The 20,135-nt window shown below is 42.3% G+C and overlaps 1 protein-coding gene across 1 annotated transcript in view; it reads right to left on the bottom strand.

Annotated features, from left to right (window-relative positions):
- CWF19L2 (CWF19 like cell cycle control factor 2) overlaps positions 1 to 20,135 on the bottom strand; it is a 126,372-nt gene that overhangs the window by 30,694 nt on the left and 75,543 nt on the right. The window contains exons 11-12 of the mRNA XM_077777443.1: positions 19,906 to 20,019; positions 18,211 to 18,348 (exon numbers count right to left, since the gene is read on the bottom strand). Coding sequence (XP_077633569.1) covers positions 18,211 to 18,348; positions 19,906 to 20,019 — 252 coding nt within the window. The remainder of the gene's footprint in view (positions 1 to 18,210; positions 18,349 to 19,905; positions 20,020 to 20,135) is intronic.

Raw genomic sequence — 20,135 nt, 5'->3', positions numbered from 1 at the left:
TAGGGTAAGTGCTTCTGAACAGTCAAATTTCCAAGTAGTTAAGGGTCTTCCGTTTAAGTATAGAAACATTTCTTACTGCAGTCATTCTGAAAGGAAATTTCCCGAACAGTATTATAAACTTACCTGCCATTTAAAACATAATATATGGAAATCAATTTAATCTTTTCCTGATAACACAGAATAATTATTGGGACAAGTAATGTAACGCATCATAACTGAGGAATGCCCCTCTAGAAGGCTGGTAGCTTCTATGCCAGCTACCTCGACAAAGAAGTTCATGATTTTTTAGTTCTTTCTCTCCATTTTTCCATCTCATTCTTTGCTCTCTATACTAAGCCAGCTGTCAATTCTCATTGCTATAAGCATTTTTTCTTGTGGTTGTCTGTTTCCTCACTTTCAATTTGCTTTTATTATTAGGCTTCTAGTCTGAAAGTGGATAACCAAGTACATTAGACTTATATGTAATATTAAAAAGTAGGTCCCAAGAGACACCTTCTGTAGGTAGGTAATCAATAAACAGCTGTTAAATTTAGAGTAAAAATTAAAAAGCTAGCTTACAATCTGTAAACATTTGATTAGCATCAAGAGATGAGACACAAAATACCTTTTAAAACCATGACAAATCACAGAAAAATGGATTCACAGGCTTCTCTCATATCTTCTGGTATACAACGACACCCTGGCTAGAAGAAACTTTCTGAATCCCGTTTCTTCTACTACTCATTACCATTCACACATCGCATTATTATGATGCTAAAAGAGTCAAAATAAAATGTTACAAGAAGAAAATAAGGAAACTGATTCTATCCATTTTCAAAATTAATTTAAGATCATTTAAAACCAAAAGACTAACGAGGAAGTCTTTTTCGAAGTGAAACTAAAGCCAACTGGCAAAGACGAAACAAATGACGCATTAAGATGATGTAACTGAACTGTGGTTCCGGCCTTCACCCTATCCTTCCGTATTAAGTAAAGAACCATCTTACCTACCTCTGTCACAATTAAAACCCTGAGAGTTCACAAAGAACCAATATTATTATCACCTAGCTTATTGAAAAGAACACTAATTTCAAGTATTAGCTTTATGAAATGACTAGAAATATACTGTTTCAGTTATTCACGTAACCGCCACCTAAGTACATACACAACACAGTCAACACCCTTGATGCACTGCCTCTTGATGATTACATAATTATTAAGTTTGAGTTTCAGTTGAGAGAAAAATCATGCATCCTACTAAAGCAACTCAGCTGACAAACTCTATTTCTAAAAATTGCTCTCCTCACACTAGAAAGTCAGCAGCTAAACAGATATGCTGCATAGACCATAATTTATCTAACAAAACCTGTTTAAGAAAAAAAAAAAAACAGGAAAAGAAAACCCAACAGAATTCCATTAAAACGATATTAAAATCTTATGAAATAAAATGACAAATCATTCACTCCCAGATGATTTAAGTCCTTTTGTTGATTTCTGACTGTGTCTGTCCCTCACAAAACATCTGAGGATCAAAACTAACGTATTAGAGATAAAAGCTTTTGTGGGACAAAAATGAGTCACTCTTTCATACACATACACACAAGTTATGCCGTCAGGAAAGAGAAGAAATCACTCACGCTGAATCACAGAATTAAGAAAACTTCATCTTAAACACTGAAAATTTAAGTGTGGATATTTCTGATGCCATAAAGAAGCACTAGAGATCTGACCTATCAGTGACCCAAATCCAGGACAGTTTCTAATTCCACATCCTTTTATTTATACCAAAGTAAATAAACTTCAGTGTTAGCTTTGTCAGACAACTGACAACATTTTTCATTAGACTATTTCCATGTCTAAAATGCCTAAAAGATCGGGGAATATTTTGGTTAATTCTTGTCATCCTTCTTTTGCTATACAGCTAATTTAATATTAACCTACTGAGAAGCACAGGAACTATGCTTTGTTTCACTTTGGTCTGTAAAACACCTTTAAGAAGACTATTCAACAAGGTTTGTTTGTTTATTCACTTATTTTACAATATCAATATTGTCTAAGTTTACTTTTCCAGTGGCTCCATCTACAGCTTTCTTAGGTCATGCCTACTATGCCAGGAAGTATAAATGTCCTGATCCCTCCCTAAAGTCTTTGTCAGAAGAACAATGGTAGGAATTACAGGCAGAACTCAAGATTATTCTCCAATGTGGCATGACTTATGTGTAATTCTAAGTATTTGATATTCAAATTACAGACAAATGTTTATTTTTTTAATGTGTTATTAAAATTCTGCTGATTTTATTCAGCCAACTTAAGAGATAATATATTCTTATCAGACTATTTTTTAAGCATTTGAGCTTCCAAAAATATCATCACTATTTCTGAAATTTTAAAACTTGCATATTTAATTCTGGATCCTGCACACTACAAATTAACTACACATTCCAGGAAACCTGTCCCAGCATCTGAGTATCCCAGTGACCACACATCTCCTCTGATGGAACCTAAGCAACAATTCTCTGCAGTTCAATATTGAGCCCACTATGACATTTTTTTCAAATGTGGTTTGTACTGGAACAAAGTGGAGAAGGTTGACGATAAAAAGGACAACAACGATAAGAGATGTGCTTGTTTTTAACATAATATTGTTGCAAAATCAAAACAATGGCCATTGATGAAAACAATAGAAGATATATTAATTTTCTAGGCAACTTAGTATAGTGGTGAAAGAGAGACTTTTGCACTCAATTTCAAGCCTCAAGTATGTGATTCTACAAAACAAATATTTATCAGATGCTATTATGTACTAAAAACCAGAAGAGATAGTGAAGACACAATGGCAAGCAAAAGCAGACATGATCCCAATAACGTGGAACGATATGGGAAAGACAGGCATTAACTACAGGGATGTTCAATAAAAAAGTCAGGTTCCAGTTGTGATGGCAATAGGCCCTAACAGAAGGGATGACACAATCACAGAGGTGAAAAGGCTTCCCTAAAAGAATAATGAGAGAGATGAGACAAGTATGAACAGATAGAGTCCACTAGACACAACAAAAACTGCATGTGTACAGAGTCCATGTCTGGAGAAAGCGCAGCACCCAGGAGGAGCCAGTCAAGTCAGCACGGCTGAAGCAGAGAAGGCAAAGCCAAACAGAGGAAGACCGGAGATGAGGCAGGAGACATAGAGACCACACCAGTCAAGGTCTTGTTAGGTCCTGTTAAAGAATCTAACAGCAATCAAATGCCATCTGAAAGGTTTTCACATAGAGTCCAAAGGATCAGAGACACACTTGAGAAAAAGGAAAACCAATTACTCTGGTTTCAATGAGGGGGAATTAAAATAGAAATGAAGGAAGATAAGAAGTGCCAGCAAACCAGTTATGAGCCTATTTTTACAGACCTAGCAGGACTGAAGAGAAGCAGACGGATTACGACTGAGAGGAGATCAAGACTGGTAACAGATCCGATGTGGGACGTGAGGGAGGAAGAGGGATCGCAAGGACTCCCAACTTTCTGACCCAGGCTAGCTCGTAATGCTACATACTGATAAAGGAACAAACAAAAATGGACTGGGTTCAGACTAGAGATATGTGGTCATAAGAAAGCCACAGAGTATCTCTGAGCATCAGTGTACCATAAGGGGTTACTAATATCAATACTGCCAGATAATTCTAAGCATCAATGTATGCAAAGAGCCTAACATGGAGCAGATCCTCACAAAACAGTAGTTTTTGTTATTCTCTCCCACATTGTCCCAGAGCAGTGTTCTCAACTGGGGGTGACTTTCTCACGGGGGGACATTTGGGAACGTCTGGAGATATTTTAGTTGTTCAAAACACGGGGTAGGTGTGGATGTTACTGGCATCTACTGAGGACAGGGAGGCTGAGAAACATCCCACAATAGATGAACAGTCTTCCCACAACAAAGAGCCAATCCAAAAAGTCTACACTGCCAAGGCTGAGAAACCCTGGTCCAGAGGGATTATGATCACATTACTGCAGCCTGGGAAGTTCTTCTGGATTCATTAATGGTAACCACTGTCCACATGAATTGGGAGTTAAATGGAATTATTACTTGGATTCTGTTTAATCAAGCTAACAGTTTCCAAATTAAAGCCTGGCAATGGAAGATGTTAGTGAATTCATAGCCTAAATACTAAGTGTATAAAAACATTAAATGTTTTCTAGCCATGAACAATAATTTGCTTTGCCATTTTGGTGTTTTTAAAAAAAAAAAAAAAAAGCCTGAACTGAAAAAGACAAAAAAGATGCCAGTTTATAAAAAAATCAGATACTCCGACTCCATGAAAACTGAAAACTACAAGCTTTTTTTTTTTAGCATCATTATGTAGAAACCATGGATTGCAACAAATCTGTCTAATTAGTATTGCATTATAACACAAAGATTATCAACAAGAAAAAAAACAGTGTCTAATTCTTAGACTTGAAAAAGACTTTCAAGTTTTATGACAAATTTGTAATCGAAACTTTGATCAAACTCAGTTTTGAAACTATCCTTCAAATTCTAAGCCCTCAGATTCATTGGAAAAAAGATGAATTAGCTAATGAAATAAAATTTCATAAATCAAAATAAATTTTAGACCCTATTTTTCTCTAGGAAGAAAAAAGGCTAGTTAAAGTACTGAACCAGCATACCCAATGGCCAACAACTTCAACATAATAGGTCAGAATCGGGGAGGAGGGCCTACAGTTCTCCTAAAATCTCACTCAGGTCCCAATTCCTGACCACAGGAAGATACCACCTCTCACCGATGGGGATGCCCGCTACTGAGAGACAAATCAACAACAGTGAAACCCAAACAGTAAGAACTGGGGAGGATGTAGTGACTGGTGCCCTTGCACATGGGTGGTGGGGACGTGAAACCGGTACAGCCGCCATGGACATCAGTTTGGTGGCTCCTCAGAAAGTCAGACACACAGGGGCATGTGGGGGGCTCAGTCAGTTGAGTGTTTGGCTCAGGTCGTGATCTCCGGTTCATGAGATTCTCTTGCTCACTCTCTCTGCCTCTCCCCAGCTCACATGTGCACTTTCTCTCTCTCAAAATAAATACATAAAAATTTTTTAAAAATAGAAAGCAATCAAAATAAATTAAAAAAAAAAAAAGAAAATCAAACACAGAATTAGCATTCGGTCTAGCAATTCCACCCCAGATAGATACACAGAAGCACTGAAAGCAGGGACTCAGAAAGATGCTTGTACGCCAATGTTCATGGCAGCACTACTCACTACAGCCAAAAGGTGGAAACAACCCAGATATGCAGCAACAGGTGAAGAGATCCCTTTTTTTTTTAAAGTAGTATATACATGTGATCCAATTCTGACTCAAGCTACAACATTATGCTGAGTGAAGTGAGCCAGACACAAAAGGACAAATAGTGCATGATTCCACTTATATACAGGCACATTCTTTGGAGACAAAAATAGAAGAGGTTTCCAGGGCTGATGTAGATACAGGGGTGGGAAAGGGAGGTACTGTTTCATAGGTACAGGGATTCTGCTTGAGATGACAGAAGACATTCTGGAAAGAGAGGGTAGAAATTGGTGTACAATACTGTGAATGTACTTAATTTCACTGAAACTATACATGTGAAAATGGTTACAATGTTAAATTCCATGTTATGTATATCTTACTATTAAAAAAAGTAAAGAGACTTGAACTAAAGAAAGCTAAATAAACTTTTCTGGTGTTCCCACCACTAAGCGGTGCTTAGAAAACAAAACAAAACTATTTCATAAGCAGCTTGAACTGTACTCAAGCCTACATCTTCTGGAAAAATGAACAAACTACATCAAAATGTATTCAGTTACATACCAAAGCAAAATACCACTTCTATCATTTCATGATGCCCAAATTCCAAATTTTCCACAGAGGACATCACAGGACAATGTGCATGATTTCACATGCATGGAATAGCCTCTTCCCAGGCTAAGTTCGCCCACACGAGTGAACGTCTAAGACGTCTGGAGTGACTGCCCTGAGCACCCACACAGCCACGGGTCCCGCCAGGAGGGGGCAGTCTCCATTCTCCCCACCTTCTGCTCACGCTTTTAACAAAGCTGTGCCCTCTAACCTCTCAAGACTGACCCTTACTAATACAGTCCACTGAAAGTTTTTTTTAAAAGGATTTTAGAGGCGCCTCGGTGGCTCANAGAGCAAAGCACACAGCACGTATTTACAGATGCCGATCCATGACACATGGATACCGCACGAAGGCTGAACTTTAGCAACAACCAAGGGCCACCCATTAGCCCGCGTCGCGTGAAAGGCCGAAACGTCCCAGGGAAAAGCCGCCCTGCAAGTCGGAGCCGAGGCCTGCATGCCAGCTCTGCCCCTCACTGGCTGTGGGGACTCAGACACAGCACTCTCTTAGTGCCCCGGTTCCCCTTCAGTAACCTGTGAAAGGGTGGGCAGGACCAGTGAAGTCTCTCCCCGGAGTCACGTATGCTTCGGTTCTAGGATTCTGGAGAAGAAGCCTCCGAAAAGGAAGTTACTATGAACCCAGGGTCTCCTACCACATCGTAAGGAACGAACGCAGGACCAGCATACTCTAACACACATACTACGCACATAACAGAGGCACATACCCCTCTTTTTCAGGATTTCTGATTGTTCCCCTTTTTTATGAATTATGTAGTAAATATTCAGGAAAACTAAAAAAATAAAGACAGCATAAAAAAAACAATCATAAATGCCCTATCCAAATACAAAAATATAAGTTTATTTTTGGCGTGAGATTCCTTTCTTAACCTGGTTATAAGAAAAAGATACTATTAGAGATTTAATGCTAAAATGTAAAAGAAAGTGAACATAATCTGAATTTCAGAATTACCAAAAAAAAAAGGATAGACAGTAAAAACTATACAATATACAATAGGGTAGGACTGAATACTGACCAGAAGCAGCATCAAAACTGCTGTCAAATGTGAATTACTTTCTGGCTTCCCAATTTAGGTTAGGAACCCCTGGTGTTTCTCTCTAAAGACTTTCCACTTGTCTTTCACAGTAATTTACACATCTATAATTACTGAATTCACTTCTCCAGCCTATAAGCACCCTAACGGCCAGGGACACGTCTTCCTAACTTAGCAGTGAATCCCCCCCCCAGTAGAACACCTCACACAAGTGCGATCAATTAATATCTGTTGACGGAATAAATAGATAAACAGGATCTTGATCTAATACCAACTATTCCTGACTGGTTACCTCTCAGCCTTTTAAGATACACTTTCAGGGTAACTACTAAGTAAGGTAAGTACCCAAATTCAAAGGCATTTGCCATGGAAATATCTATCATTTAGAATCCCAGGCCAGTGAATGACAAACCATGGCCTGCAAGGCACATCAGGCCACCACGTGTGTATGGAAGCGAGGTTTTGGTGGAACATGGCCATCTCGCTTGTTACCGCTTGCTTATGTACACCCTCAGCCCCTTCTGCGTTGTAACAGCAGTGCTGGTGGTTGCAACGGAGAGCTGAAAATATTTACTATCTGGTCCTGTACAGAAAAACTTTGCCAGTTTCTATCCTAGACTAATGCCTTTCAACTAATAAAGGAAGAAACACAGACGAGCTTCTGTGTGTCTTGATGAAAACGCTTACCACATCTAGACAACAAGTCAATACGACCGTCTCTAAAAACTAACACTTGTTAGTTCAAGGTCTTTTAAAGGTAAAGAGATTGCGCATGGTATTGATAAAAATGGTTGGGGCGCCTGGGTGGCTCAGTCAGTTGAGCATCCGACTTCGGCTCAGGTCATGATCTCACGGTTTATGGATTCGAGCCCCACGTCTGGCTCTGTGCTGACAGCTCAGAGCCTGGAGCCTGCTTCAGATTCTGTGTCTCCCTCTTTCTGCCCCTCCCCTGCTCATGATCTGTCTCACTCTGTCTCTTAAAAATAAATAAATGTTAGAACATTTGAAGATNATACCACTACGAGTAGGAAAATAAAATAACCAAGGTCTCAACAAGAGAGACCAAGAGATAACATTCAAGAAACACTCTCTGAAAGGATACGCCCTGGACAGTCAGAGTCTTCTTGGGTACAGCAGCACTCACAGGTGCAGAGAGCATGACAAGTCTTTAAAACTAACAAGAGACAGAAAGCCAACTAAAATGACAAAATTAAAGAGCTTTCCTCCAAAGAAATTCCAAGAAAAACTGACAGCTAATGAACTGCTCAAAACAGATATAAGCAGCATAACTGAACAAGATTTTAGAACAATAATCATAAAATCAATCGCTGGGCTTGAAAAAAGCATAGGGGACGTCAAAGAAACTATGACTACAAGCAACATGGAGCATAAAAATAGGCATGATGAATTTAAAAATGCAATAAATGAGATACATAATAAATTAGAGGCCTCCAATGCACGGATTGAAGAGGCAGAAAGGAGAATAAGTGATTTAGAAGACACCATTACAGAAAAAGAGGAAACAGAAAAAAAAGAGACAAACTGATCCAGGAACACGAAAGAAGGGTTTGAGAGCTCAGCGATACGGCTAAACACAACAATATCCGTATCATAGGAATCCCAGAAGAGGAAGAGAGAGGGAAAGGTGCTGAAGGAGTCCTGGAACAAATTACAGCAGAGAACTTCCCCACCTGGGGAAGGAAGTAAACATTGAAATCCAAGAGGCACAGAGAACTCCCCTCAGACGTAATTTGAATTGATCTTCTGCACGGCATATCATAGTAAAAATGGCAAAATATAAGGACAAAGAGAGAATTTTGAAAGCAGCTAGGGAGAAAAGGGCCCTCACATACAAAGGGAAACCTATCAGAGTGGTGACAGACCTATCTACTGAAACTTGGCAGGCCAGAAAGGAATGGCAGGAGATCTTCAATGTGATGAACAGTAAAAATATGCAGCCAAGAATCCTCTATCCAGCAAGCCTGTCATTCAAAATAGAAGGAGAGATAAAAACCTTTCCAAATAAACAGAAATTGAAAGAATTTGTCACCACGAAGCCAGCCCTACAAGAAATCCTGAGGGGGATGCTCTGAAGGAAAGGTTGCAAGGAACAAAGATACCAGAGACACCACCACAAACATGAACTCTACAAAGGACACAAAGACTCTAAACCCACATATTTCAATAATAACACTGAATGTAAATGGACTGAATGCTCCAGTCAAAAGACGTAGGGTAGCAAAATGGGTAAAAAAACAAAATCCATTTATATGCTGTCTACAAGAAACTCATTTTAGACTGGAAGATACCTTCAGATTAAAAGTAAGGGGTAGAGAAATATATAGCATGCTACTGGAAATCAAAAGAAAGCCAGAGTAGTTATACTTTTATCAGACAACTGGACTTCAAATTAAAGACAGTAACAAGANCAACCAGACAGAAAGTCAATAAAGACACAATAGACTTGAATGACACATTGGACTAGATGGATCTGACAGATATATTTAGAACTCTACATCCTGAGGCCAGGGAATTCACTTTCTTCTCAAGTGTACATGGCACATTCTCCAAGACAAATCACATACTGTGACATAAAGCAGCCCTCAATAAATATAAAAGAACTGAGATCATACATGCACACTCTCATATCATAATGCTTTGAAACTTGAAATCAATTACAGGAAGAAGTCTGGAAAACCTCCAAAAACATGGAGGTTTAAGAACACCCTACTAAAGAATGAATGGGCCAATTAGGCAATTAGAGAAGAAATTTAAAAATATATGGAAACAAATGAAAATGAAAACACAACAATCCAAACTCTATGGGTTGCGGCAAAGGCAGTCCCAAGAGGAAAGTACACTGCACTCCAGGCCTATTTCAAGAAATTAGAAAAAGTACAAGTACCTAAAGGAANAGATAAAAATCATATGATCCTGTTGACAGATGCAGAAAAAGCATTTGACAAAATACAGCATCCTTCTTAATAAAGACCCTCAAGAAAGTGGGATAGAAGGAACCTACTTAAACATCATAAAAGCCATCTATGAGAAGCCCTCAGCTAACATCATCTTCAATGGGGAAAATCTGAGAGCTTTTACCTGCGACCAGAAACACGACAGGGATGTCCACTCTCACCACTGTTTAACATAGTGCTGGAAGTCTTAGCTTTAGCAATCAGACAACAAAAGGAAATAAAAGGCATAAGAATTAGCAAAGAAGAAGTCAATCTTTCACTTTTCACAGACGACATGATACTCTACATAGAAAACATGTCAGACTCCACCAGAAGCCTACTAGAACTGATCCAAGAATTCAGCAAAGTTGCAGGGCACAAAATCAATGCACAGAAATCGGTTGCATTTTTATACACCAATAATGAAGCAACAGAGAGAAATCAGGAAACTGATCCCATTCATAATTGCACAAAAAACCATAAATACCTAGGAATAAACCTAACCAAAGGCATAAGAGATCTGTATGATGAAACCTATACAAAACTTATGAAGGAAATTGAAGAAGACACAAAGAAATGGAAAAACATTCCATGCTCATGGATCAGAAGGATAAATATTGTTAAAATGTCATTACTACCCAAAGCAATCTACACATTCAATGCAATCCCAATCTAAACTGCACCAGCAATCTTCTCAAAGTGAAATCAAACTATCCTAAAACTTATATGGAACCACAAAAGACTCTGAATAGTCAAAGTAATATTGAAGAAGAAAACCAAAATGGGAGGCATCACCATACCAGACTTTAGCATCTACTACAAAGGTGTCATCAAGACAGTATGGTATTGGCACAAAACAGACACATAGACCAAAGGGAAAGAACAGGAAACTCAGAATTGTACCCACAAATGTATGGCCAACTAATCTTTGACAAAACAGGAAAGAGTATCCAATGGAAAAAAGACAGCCTCTTTAACAGATGGTGCTGGGAGAACTGGACAGCAACATGCAGAAGAATGAAACTAACAGATCACTTTCTCACCATACACACAAACATCAACNAAAAAAAAAAAGAATAAAAAAACAAAGTGTCATTCAAGTCCAATGTTTCCTTATTGCTTTTTTATCTGGATGATCTATTCACGGATGAAAGTGAGGTACTGAATGAAGTCCTCTAATATTACCATACTGTTTACTTTACTCTCTTAGATCTGTTATTATTTGACGTAATTAGGGGCTCTGATGTTGGGTGTTCATGTGTTTACAATTATTATTTCCTCTTGATGAGTTGACTCCTTATCATTATACTATGATCTTATTTGTCTCCAGTTACAGTGTTCGACTTTAAGTCTACTTCGTCTGTAGAGGTATTGCTGTCCTTGCTTCTTTCGGTTCCCGTTTGCATGGAATGCTCTTTCCCCTGCCTTCACTTTGAACCTATCTGTGTTGTTAAAGCTGAAGTGAGTCTCTTACAGGGAGTCTATAGTTGGGTCTGGCTCTTTATCCATTCACCCATTCTCTGCCTTCTTAGTGGAACATTTAACCCATTACACTTACAGTGACTCTTCATAGGCGAGAGCGTAGTACCATCACCTCGTGAACAGGTCTGGCTGTTTGGTAGTTATTTTTCCTTCCCTTCCATTCTAGCTGTTCTTCTCAATGAATGGATGAGTGTCCACAGTGGGATACACTGGCTCCCTTCATCTTTTCCACTGCAGGCTTTGGTTTATGGTGACCCTAAGACTTAACCTGAAACACCTTACAGATAGAAGTAGATTTCAAACTGAACGATTTCTATCTCACAGAAAAACTCTACCCTTTCAGGTTTCACAACAGTCACATTTCATGTTTTTGATGTCACACTTTACTTTTTATATTGTGCATCTATTGACAAATTATTGTAGCCATTACTATTTTTAACACTTTTGTCCTTCAACTTTTAGGCTACAATTGGGGTTAACACACCGTTCTGTACCTGACTATATGCTTACCTTTACTAGGGTGTTGTACATTTTCATATGTTTTCATGTCACTAATGAGCAGCCTTCTTTAGAAGGCAGGTCTAGTAGTGATGAGCTCTCAAGTTTTACTTGTTTAGGGAAGTCTCTATTTTGCCCTTTCTGAAGGACAACTGTGCTGGGTAAAATATTCTTGGTTGGCAGTTTCTTTCCTTCAGCACGTGTACCAAGCCATCTTCTCCTGGCCTGAAGCGGCTCTGCTCGGAAATCCACTTAAAGGGGTTCCTTGTAGGAGAGAATTTTTTCTCTTACTGCTTTTAAAATTCTTTTTTTTTTTCAAGTTCAGTTTTACTATATTGTGTCTTCAAAAAGATCACTTTGGATTGAAATTTTGGGGTGACTTATTAGCTTCATGAACTTACAAGTGCAAATCTCTCCCCAGGTTTGGGAGGTTCTCAGCCATTATTTCTTTAAGGAAGCTTTCTATCCCTTTCGTCTTCCCTTCTCCTGTGGGATGCCAATGACACACAGAGTGTTTGTGAATGGTGTCCCCTAAGACCCATATGCTTTTTTCCTTCCCTTCTCATCCTTTTTCCTGTTGCTCCTCTGACTGGATGATTCCACACGAATTCTCTGCGAGTTGATTCTTTCTTCTGTTTGGTCTGGTCTGCTGGTGAAGCTCTTTACTGATTTTTCTACAGTTCACTCAGTGTATTCCTCTGCTACAAATGTCTGATTTGTGTTCTGTTCCTTTGTTGAACTTCCTATCCTGTTCTTGTATTGTCTTCCCGATATCATTACATTGCTTATCGGTGTTCTCACAGCTCTCTGAGCATCTTTAAAACAATTACTTTGAATTCTTCATCAGGTAATGCCTGTATCTTCTTTTCTTTGGGGATGGTAACTAGATATTTACTGTACTCCTTTGTTGGAGTCATGTTTCCCTAATTATTTATGATCCCTACAACCTTGTGTAGATGTCTGTGCATTTGAAGAAGCAGTCTTCCCTTCTAGACTTTATGGACTGCAGTAAGGGAAAATGCCCATCTGCACGCAGGGGCACGCTGGAGCGTGTGGTGACCTCGGATCTAAAGCTGCAGGATGCCAAGTGGGAGGGCATGTGGTGGCAATGAGTCTGGGGAGGGCGGTGGCTTGTGGGCTCAAGTCGCTGGGGTCCACGGCATCCACAACCGTGTGACCCTTGGCAGCATCTCTGGGGGGTCCACAGAAGCTTTGAGAGCTACTGCAAGAGCTGCACACCAGGGCAACAGACAGCCGTCACCAGAGCCAGGGCGCACCCTCAGATGCGGGGGCCAGCTGCAGGTGGCTGGATAGTGGCTGCGACCACACATGTAGCGGGAGGTGCCAGGGCACGCAGCAAGGGCCGGCGTTAACTGCAGGTGCGTGGCTTTCAGCACACACTGCCATGGCTACAGGGTCTTGCCTCGAATGTGCGGCAGGAGATGCCAGTGGTGGGGTCACAGAGAAGTGGGCAAGTTCCCAGCGAGTGGGGCCAGCTGCCGGTACAGTTCCCAGGCTTCGCGGGGAGTTGGCTGGGGGTGGGATGGGGAGCAGAAAGGGACCCAGACAGCTGAGCGTGAACACCTGCGCAGTCAGAGCTGGTAAACTCTGCAAGGGCTCACTGTTCTCTTCGGGGGCAAATGCTGCTGGCTTGTCTGCAGGGCAGACCCCTGGGAACCATGATCACCCACAGGGTGGCTGCTCCCGGGAGCCCCTACTTTTCTCCCGTTCCTAGCTGTCTCTCTGTCTCGGCTCTGTTGGTCTCTGGGTGGGCGGACACTGAAGTGGGACCTTCACGTGGCGCCACGGAACACTCGGGGAGCTGGTCACCCTGCTCTTCTCCTTGCCACACGAAGTCTCCAGCGGGGGCATTCCCTCTGGGCGCTGCGCGACGCCAGCGTGGGGACAGGGCAACCCAAGCACAAGTGAAGCTGTCCTCGTCCATCGGGTGCAGTCGTTACCCAGTGTCTCTGTCCCACCGTGTTGTTGAAGGTTGTATGCAGACCCTGCAGTGCTCCTCAGTCACGTCCGCCACCCAACCGCTGACCTTTGTGAGGGGGTGGAGGCGAGGGCCCATTACTCTGTCATTTGGTAACATCCCACTGGTAAATGTGTACCGTACCTATTATAATGTTCTAGCAATAACCTCAGAGTTTAAAAAATTCAAAGATTTTCAATGTTTAGGGATCATAATCACTGCCAAATCAGTTAATACTAAAAACAACTCTACCCAATACAAATATTACTAAAAGATCTTATGCAGAGAAAAAAATCATAAACATCGTCTCTTATCTGTACCCTTAAAGCAAGAATCAACGGTGATAAAATCTGAAAAATACAAAACGAGTCATGATCACTGTAACATAATTCAGTAAAACTGAGTCTCTATCCAAACACGGAAGGGGAAAAACACACGAACACCCTCCATGTTCAATGTTACATTTATAACCATGACGCTCAGACGGGCCTTCAGCGCCGCCTGGCGATCCTGCTGTACTTCACACAGGTTTTCTCGAAAACCATTTCGCCCTTCCTTCTCGACCCTCTGACGCCCCTTATTCACCATGACTCCCAGCTGAGAACCTTCGCGTTCCCTAAACTAGGAGGGGCAGAAAGAGGGGGCCCGTTCCCCCTCCTACACTTACAAGCCCTTCTGCCTCCGCGCACGGACACTCCGCCTTCCCTCGGAGTCTCCAGAAGCCTACACGTTGGCAAACCTAATGGCCACCTCGCCGGCTTCAAAGGTCTGACTCCGCCCCTCAGAAGCAACTGACACTTATTCCCCCGCTTCTCACCCACCACGGCCTGCCCTCCTGGGGCCTCACTGGCCGCCCTTCTCAGCGTCAGTTGTTGAACCCTCCCCGTCGCCTTCCACACGGTGCTCCTGAGCTCAGTCTTCAGACCCACTTCATCAATAACTCCCTGAGCCCCGTGGCTTTACATACACTTCAATGTCAAGGGCATCCAAGTGTCTGTGAGCGCCAACACGGACACAGAGCCCCATGGCAGTGAGCCCACGGCACCATGGGAAGGTCTCCTGGGCATCTGCACTTCACATATCTGTGAGAGTGTTCCTGATCGCCTACCTCCAGCGCAATGTGTCCCCTGCTGGATTTTCTATTTCAGTAAATAGCAGCAGCACTGCCCCAAATCCTAACACTTCTCACTGTTTACACTCTGATCCCAGGCTCTGTCTGAGCTAATGCAAGACCCTCCTAAAGTGATCTCCCTATTTCCACTCCTGCCTCCCTATACTGCCTTCTCGAAAGAGCTGCCAGAATAACCCTTTCAAAAATAAACCAGCAGTTTCCAGCCTGGCATTTAAAGAGCTGAGAAGCTGCCACTCTGTCCCCAGAGCAAGTACAAAGCTGAAGAAACTGAAAAATCAACAACTCTCCTTAGCCCCAAAGTCAGGGAGCCAGTCAGCGGGCCAGAGGGAATCACAATCTGCGTGCACAAAGCAGGGGCTCCGTGGGAACCATCGCCAGGCCAGGAAAACCTAAACTTTAACTGACAAATTGCTGGAGGCTCAGTGCGGACAAAGTGGACAAATCTGAGAGTTAGAAACCCCGGGGGACCCAGTCATGGAGAAGCCGACACAGCTGTGTGGGTTTTACCTCCAGGCAGCTGCTCTCCCTTCCAGCAATGGGCAGGGAGAGAAGCACCACTGTGAAATACACCAGAACATTCTGTTCTTCTTAACAAGCCCAGCCCTCAGGAGGAAGGATTTTACCAGAGCTCCACCTGCTGGGGCTTTATCACGGCCTAGCCCACCTGAAGGAAGGGGAACCCCCGACTCCAGCCGCCCCCTCCCCCCACCATCCCTTCCCAACTAACGAGGGAAGAGAAGCTGACAAGTGCCGGTGAGGCTCACAGTCCGGGAGCGTGGGCTCACCAAGAACAGACGGCTAACGTAAGCTGAGAGGTGGAAACTCCTAAGAAGCAGAAAGAAATTCTAGAGACTAAAGACAGTACCGCGGAAATGAATAAATGATGGGTTTATAACCAGACCAGACACAGTAGAGGAGAGAGCCTTGGAGCTGGAAGATGAGGAGAGAAACTTCCGCAACGGAAGAAAACGGAGCAGAACACACAAGAGTTGTGGGGCGACTACAAAACCTAAGTCAGGCCGTGACACCGTCCTGCTAAGCCCCTTCCCGATGGCGCCCCGTCACTCACAACGCAGGCGCGCGCTCCCACAGCACGGCCCGTAAGACCCGCTGCGCCCCCGGTCAGGTCACACGTGCTGCAAGCCCGCCTCTGCTGTGGGCCCTTTGCAGGAACGGCCTCCCCCAGGCACTCCTGTGGACCCCACCCCCCGATTTTGTTCACAGGCTGCAGAGACACCACCTCCAAGGAGGCGCCTGCCTTCAACCCTCTACTGAGACCACAAGCCTATCGCCTCCGATTTTGCTTTATTTCCTACAAAAATATTTTCTATTTTGTATCCTACTACTTACGTTACATAGTATTTTATACCATGTATTTGTTCATTTTCTGTCTCATCCACTAGAAACACAAGCCCCATGAGGGAAGGAATCCGACTTCATCGGCTCCCTACTCGCAGCGCCGGAACGGGGCCAACCGCGCAGCCCTCAGGCGTTCATGCACAAGTGGATAACAAGCTTTTTTCGTCTTGTGTAGACACCTGAAGGTACTATGCTCAGATTACTAAAACCGTATTTAATTCAGAGTTGCACATAAAGCGGTGTGCCCCATCTCTGAAAAGAAAACTTTCATCAAAACGGAAATTCCAGACCCTACGGGACTGATTTCTAGTCCTTCCCTCCAGATGAAGAGAATGGAAAGGATCCCATGGGCTAAATTTACAATCCTTGGTGATGGAAGGACGGCCGTTCCTGTTTAAACCCGAGTTTGTGTCGCTCCCTCCCCACACACATACACACACACAGGTATCTCTGGTTATCTCTCTTCTAGCTGTCATTACGTTAAGGTTTTCACCAGGCAGTAGAGTCTTCCTCCTGGACCTCAGACACCCCGTCCGAACGCGCACCATCGAAAAGTAACCATGGGTGTCACCAAGCAGGCTTGCGCAAAGTACTGCAAGTATTTCCGCTTTGTGGGCTGTAAGGTCTCTGTCACAACTACTCAGCTGGCCTGTGAGGGAGTGAAAACAGCCTTCGACACTATGTAAACAAATGTGGACAGCTGTGTTCCAGGAAAACTTCACCTGCAAGCAGACAGCAAGCTGAAGCTCCAACGTCAAACCCTGTTCCACAGCTGAGTTTAAACATATCTCTTGTATCAAAAATGTTAGTGGGTGAGTCTGGAAGGAACTATAACAAAGAATGCTACCTGCAACAAAAACTAATCCTACTAACCATAATGATGGATTAACACACATTTTCATAGGAATATGAAGTATAAATACAAGTTTTCATTGAGGCACCGGGGTGGCTCAGTCGGTTAAGTGTCTGACTTCAGCTCAGATCATGATCTCACAGCTTGTGAGTTTGAGTCCCAAGGTGGGCTCTGTGCTGACAGCTCGGAGTCTAGAGCCTGCTTCACATTCTGTGTCTCCCTCACTCTCTCTTTCTCTCTCTCTCTCTCCCTGCCCCACCACCACTTGTGCTCTGTTCTCTCTCTCTCAAAAATAAATATTAAAAAAAAATTTTTAAAGACAAGGTTTCATATAAATAGATTTAAGATTCTTCTAAAATGCCTCCTGTATAATCCATAGTCTGTCACTTCAAATATATTCCCCATGGTATCATGAAAACCTGGAGGAACACTAATACAAAACGTACCGGTCACATAACTAGCGGCATGTTGCCAACATTAAACTCTGGCCCAAATGTTCCTTTAAGTGGGAGATCAAATACATAATTAATATTTTCATGTTAATTTAAAAATTAAAAAAAAAAAACTAAACCAGAGTCTATACTTAAAAACAGAATAGGGGTGCCTGGGTGACTCAGGCTCATTGGGTTAAGCGCCCTACTCTTGATTTTGGCTGAGGTCATGACCTCACGGCTCATGAGTATGAGCCCCACAATGGGCTCTGCACCGGCAGCATGGAGTCTGCCTAGGATTCTCTAGGATTCTCTCTCTCTCTCTCTCTCTCTCTCTCTCCTCTCTCTGCCCCTCTGCTTGTGTGTGCACCCTCTCTCCCTCAAAATAAATAAACTTTAAAAAAAAAAAATTAAAAATAAAAGCAAAAGAAATCCCAAATATAAGTTTCCCAATCAATTCCAAAATGCATGTTTCTAATATGTCTCACAAAGAGCTGATTTAATTAACTAAATCGAGATCGGAAAGCACAGCTCTCTCTGAAAAATAGACCATTGCTAGATGGAGTAGCCAGCTTCTCAAACTGAAAGATATCCTAGGAATATATCTTACCTTAGATGCCATTCTCATAAAAAGTTTGTTCTGATTTTCTGCTGTTCCCATCTTTTCATTCTTGACTAAATCACTCAGACTGAGATCATCATCATCATGAAAGTATCTCACCCTTTCTTTTTCTTCGTGAGTTGAAGCCTATGAGAAAATGAACATTATTTAGTGAAAACATGGGTCTGCGACCATGAAGTATTTTTAATAAATTACCTGTAAATCTGATAGTAAATGTAAAGCTTTCCTTCCAGCTTATCCCTTTTCTATGTGGTTCTGCTTGGAAGAATTTCCATTAGAATACCACTCCCTATTTTTGCCCCATTAGTCTCCTCTTCGCCAGGGATGGTATGATCTGACTTCAGGATTTGGGGAAACGGCAGAGCTGCTTTATCCCTTCTTCCCTCCTGTCTGCTCCCTTCCTGGGAGTAAACTCCTGACCGCCGTGCAGGGAAGCGCACAGCCATCCGGAGATGAAGTGAGCACACCGAAAACAGAGAGCGTATGAGCAAACCCATTTCGCATAGCTCTGTCAGAGACAAGGATGATAGTCTATTCTCATCTAAATCAGTCCTGGGTCTTCCTCTCAGTGGGCTCCACACCTACCTGTGGCAAAGAAAAGTGCTATGTTATTTCCTCCCAAGTCACGTCTCCCCTACGTCCCTTATTGTCACACTCCCATAGCCAAGTAAAACCTGCTCTTCACCCTCTTTGAGATCTTTGGAAGCACATTCCCTGAACTTTTTCCCAACATCACTGTTTCTGAAATCACTAGCTTAAGTCTCACGTTGCGTGGCTCCAATCACTCCCCGGTTCCAGACCCTCGATTTCTGGCCCTCGTGGCCTGTTTCTTACACTCGAAAGGCCAACCTCAGTCCCGAGTGAGTGTGTCCGCCCTGTGCCGGCAGTGCTCAGCCACAGGCAACTCAAACAGGGCCGCTGCTGGCATCTGGCAAAGTACCCTCGGCTCCGCAGCCAGTTCCGTCATTCCACAGAATTCGAACCTATCTCTTCTCCTGCCCCATCTCTGCTCCGAACCCCTAATTCTTCCCATTTCATTAGAGGAGGGATCTGTCCCGCTCTATTCGCTGAAGCAACTACTCTCTCCAGCAGCTCAGGCACTCAACAGACAAATAATAAACATGTGACAGAAAAACTGAATGAAAAAAATCTTCTGTGGACCCAATCACTGTTTGTATGATCTTCCAAATTTAAAACAAAAAATCGTACTTGGGAAAACTAAATACACTGTTTCTACCAACTCGAGAGCCTCGGGGTAGTGCTAAAAACTAATTGGTGGAGCTGGAAGATGGAAAAGAAAATAAGGTTTATAAAGGATCCCAGCAACCACATAATTAAGACATTATTGTATATCGACACCCCATCAGCAGAGCTCAAATTAACTAATGCAAGATTTTCCCTAAGAGCTATGGTAAATACGTAAAAAGAAGTTAAAAACAATGAAAAACAAAATTAAAATTGCTTTAAACATTCAATGTTCACATTGAAAACCCGTGGTTGCATGAGATTCCATTTTGTAAAATGCAAAGGGATATACCTGAGAATAAAAGTAATACTATATAATTTACTAGTGTTTGTATTATAAACCTACACTTCAGAAAACATTCCGGAAGTAATCTGAAGCAAACGACACCGGGGAGGAGAAAGGAATTCTGAATTAACAAGGAAATACGGTAAACACACCATCTGCCTCCTCCTTGTTCCTCCTGGAGGTTCCCGAGACTCCCCTTCTGTGCTCACAGGCCACACTCCTCCGGACCGATCTGTTCTGACCAGGACCACTTCTCGGTCTTCATTCTACGGAAGATGTAGAGACAACTTGTGAAACTATTGTGAAGAGGACTGAATATCTGTATTTCATAATAAAAAAGAGCATAAAAATTACTCCAGCTTTCACATATAATTATCGTTTA

Source organism: Crocuta crocuta, unplaced genomic scaffold (assembly GCF_008692635.1).
Source record: "Crocuta crocuta isolate KB4526 unplaced genomic scaffold, BGI_CrCroc_1.0 scaffold278, whole genome shotgun sequence".
NCBI lineage: Eukaryota > Metazoa > Chordata > Mammalia > Carnivora > Hyaenidae > Crocuta > Crocuta crocuta.
Note: the sequence above shows the minus strand (reverse complement) of the source record. Positions and strands in the feature narration are given on the sequence as shown.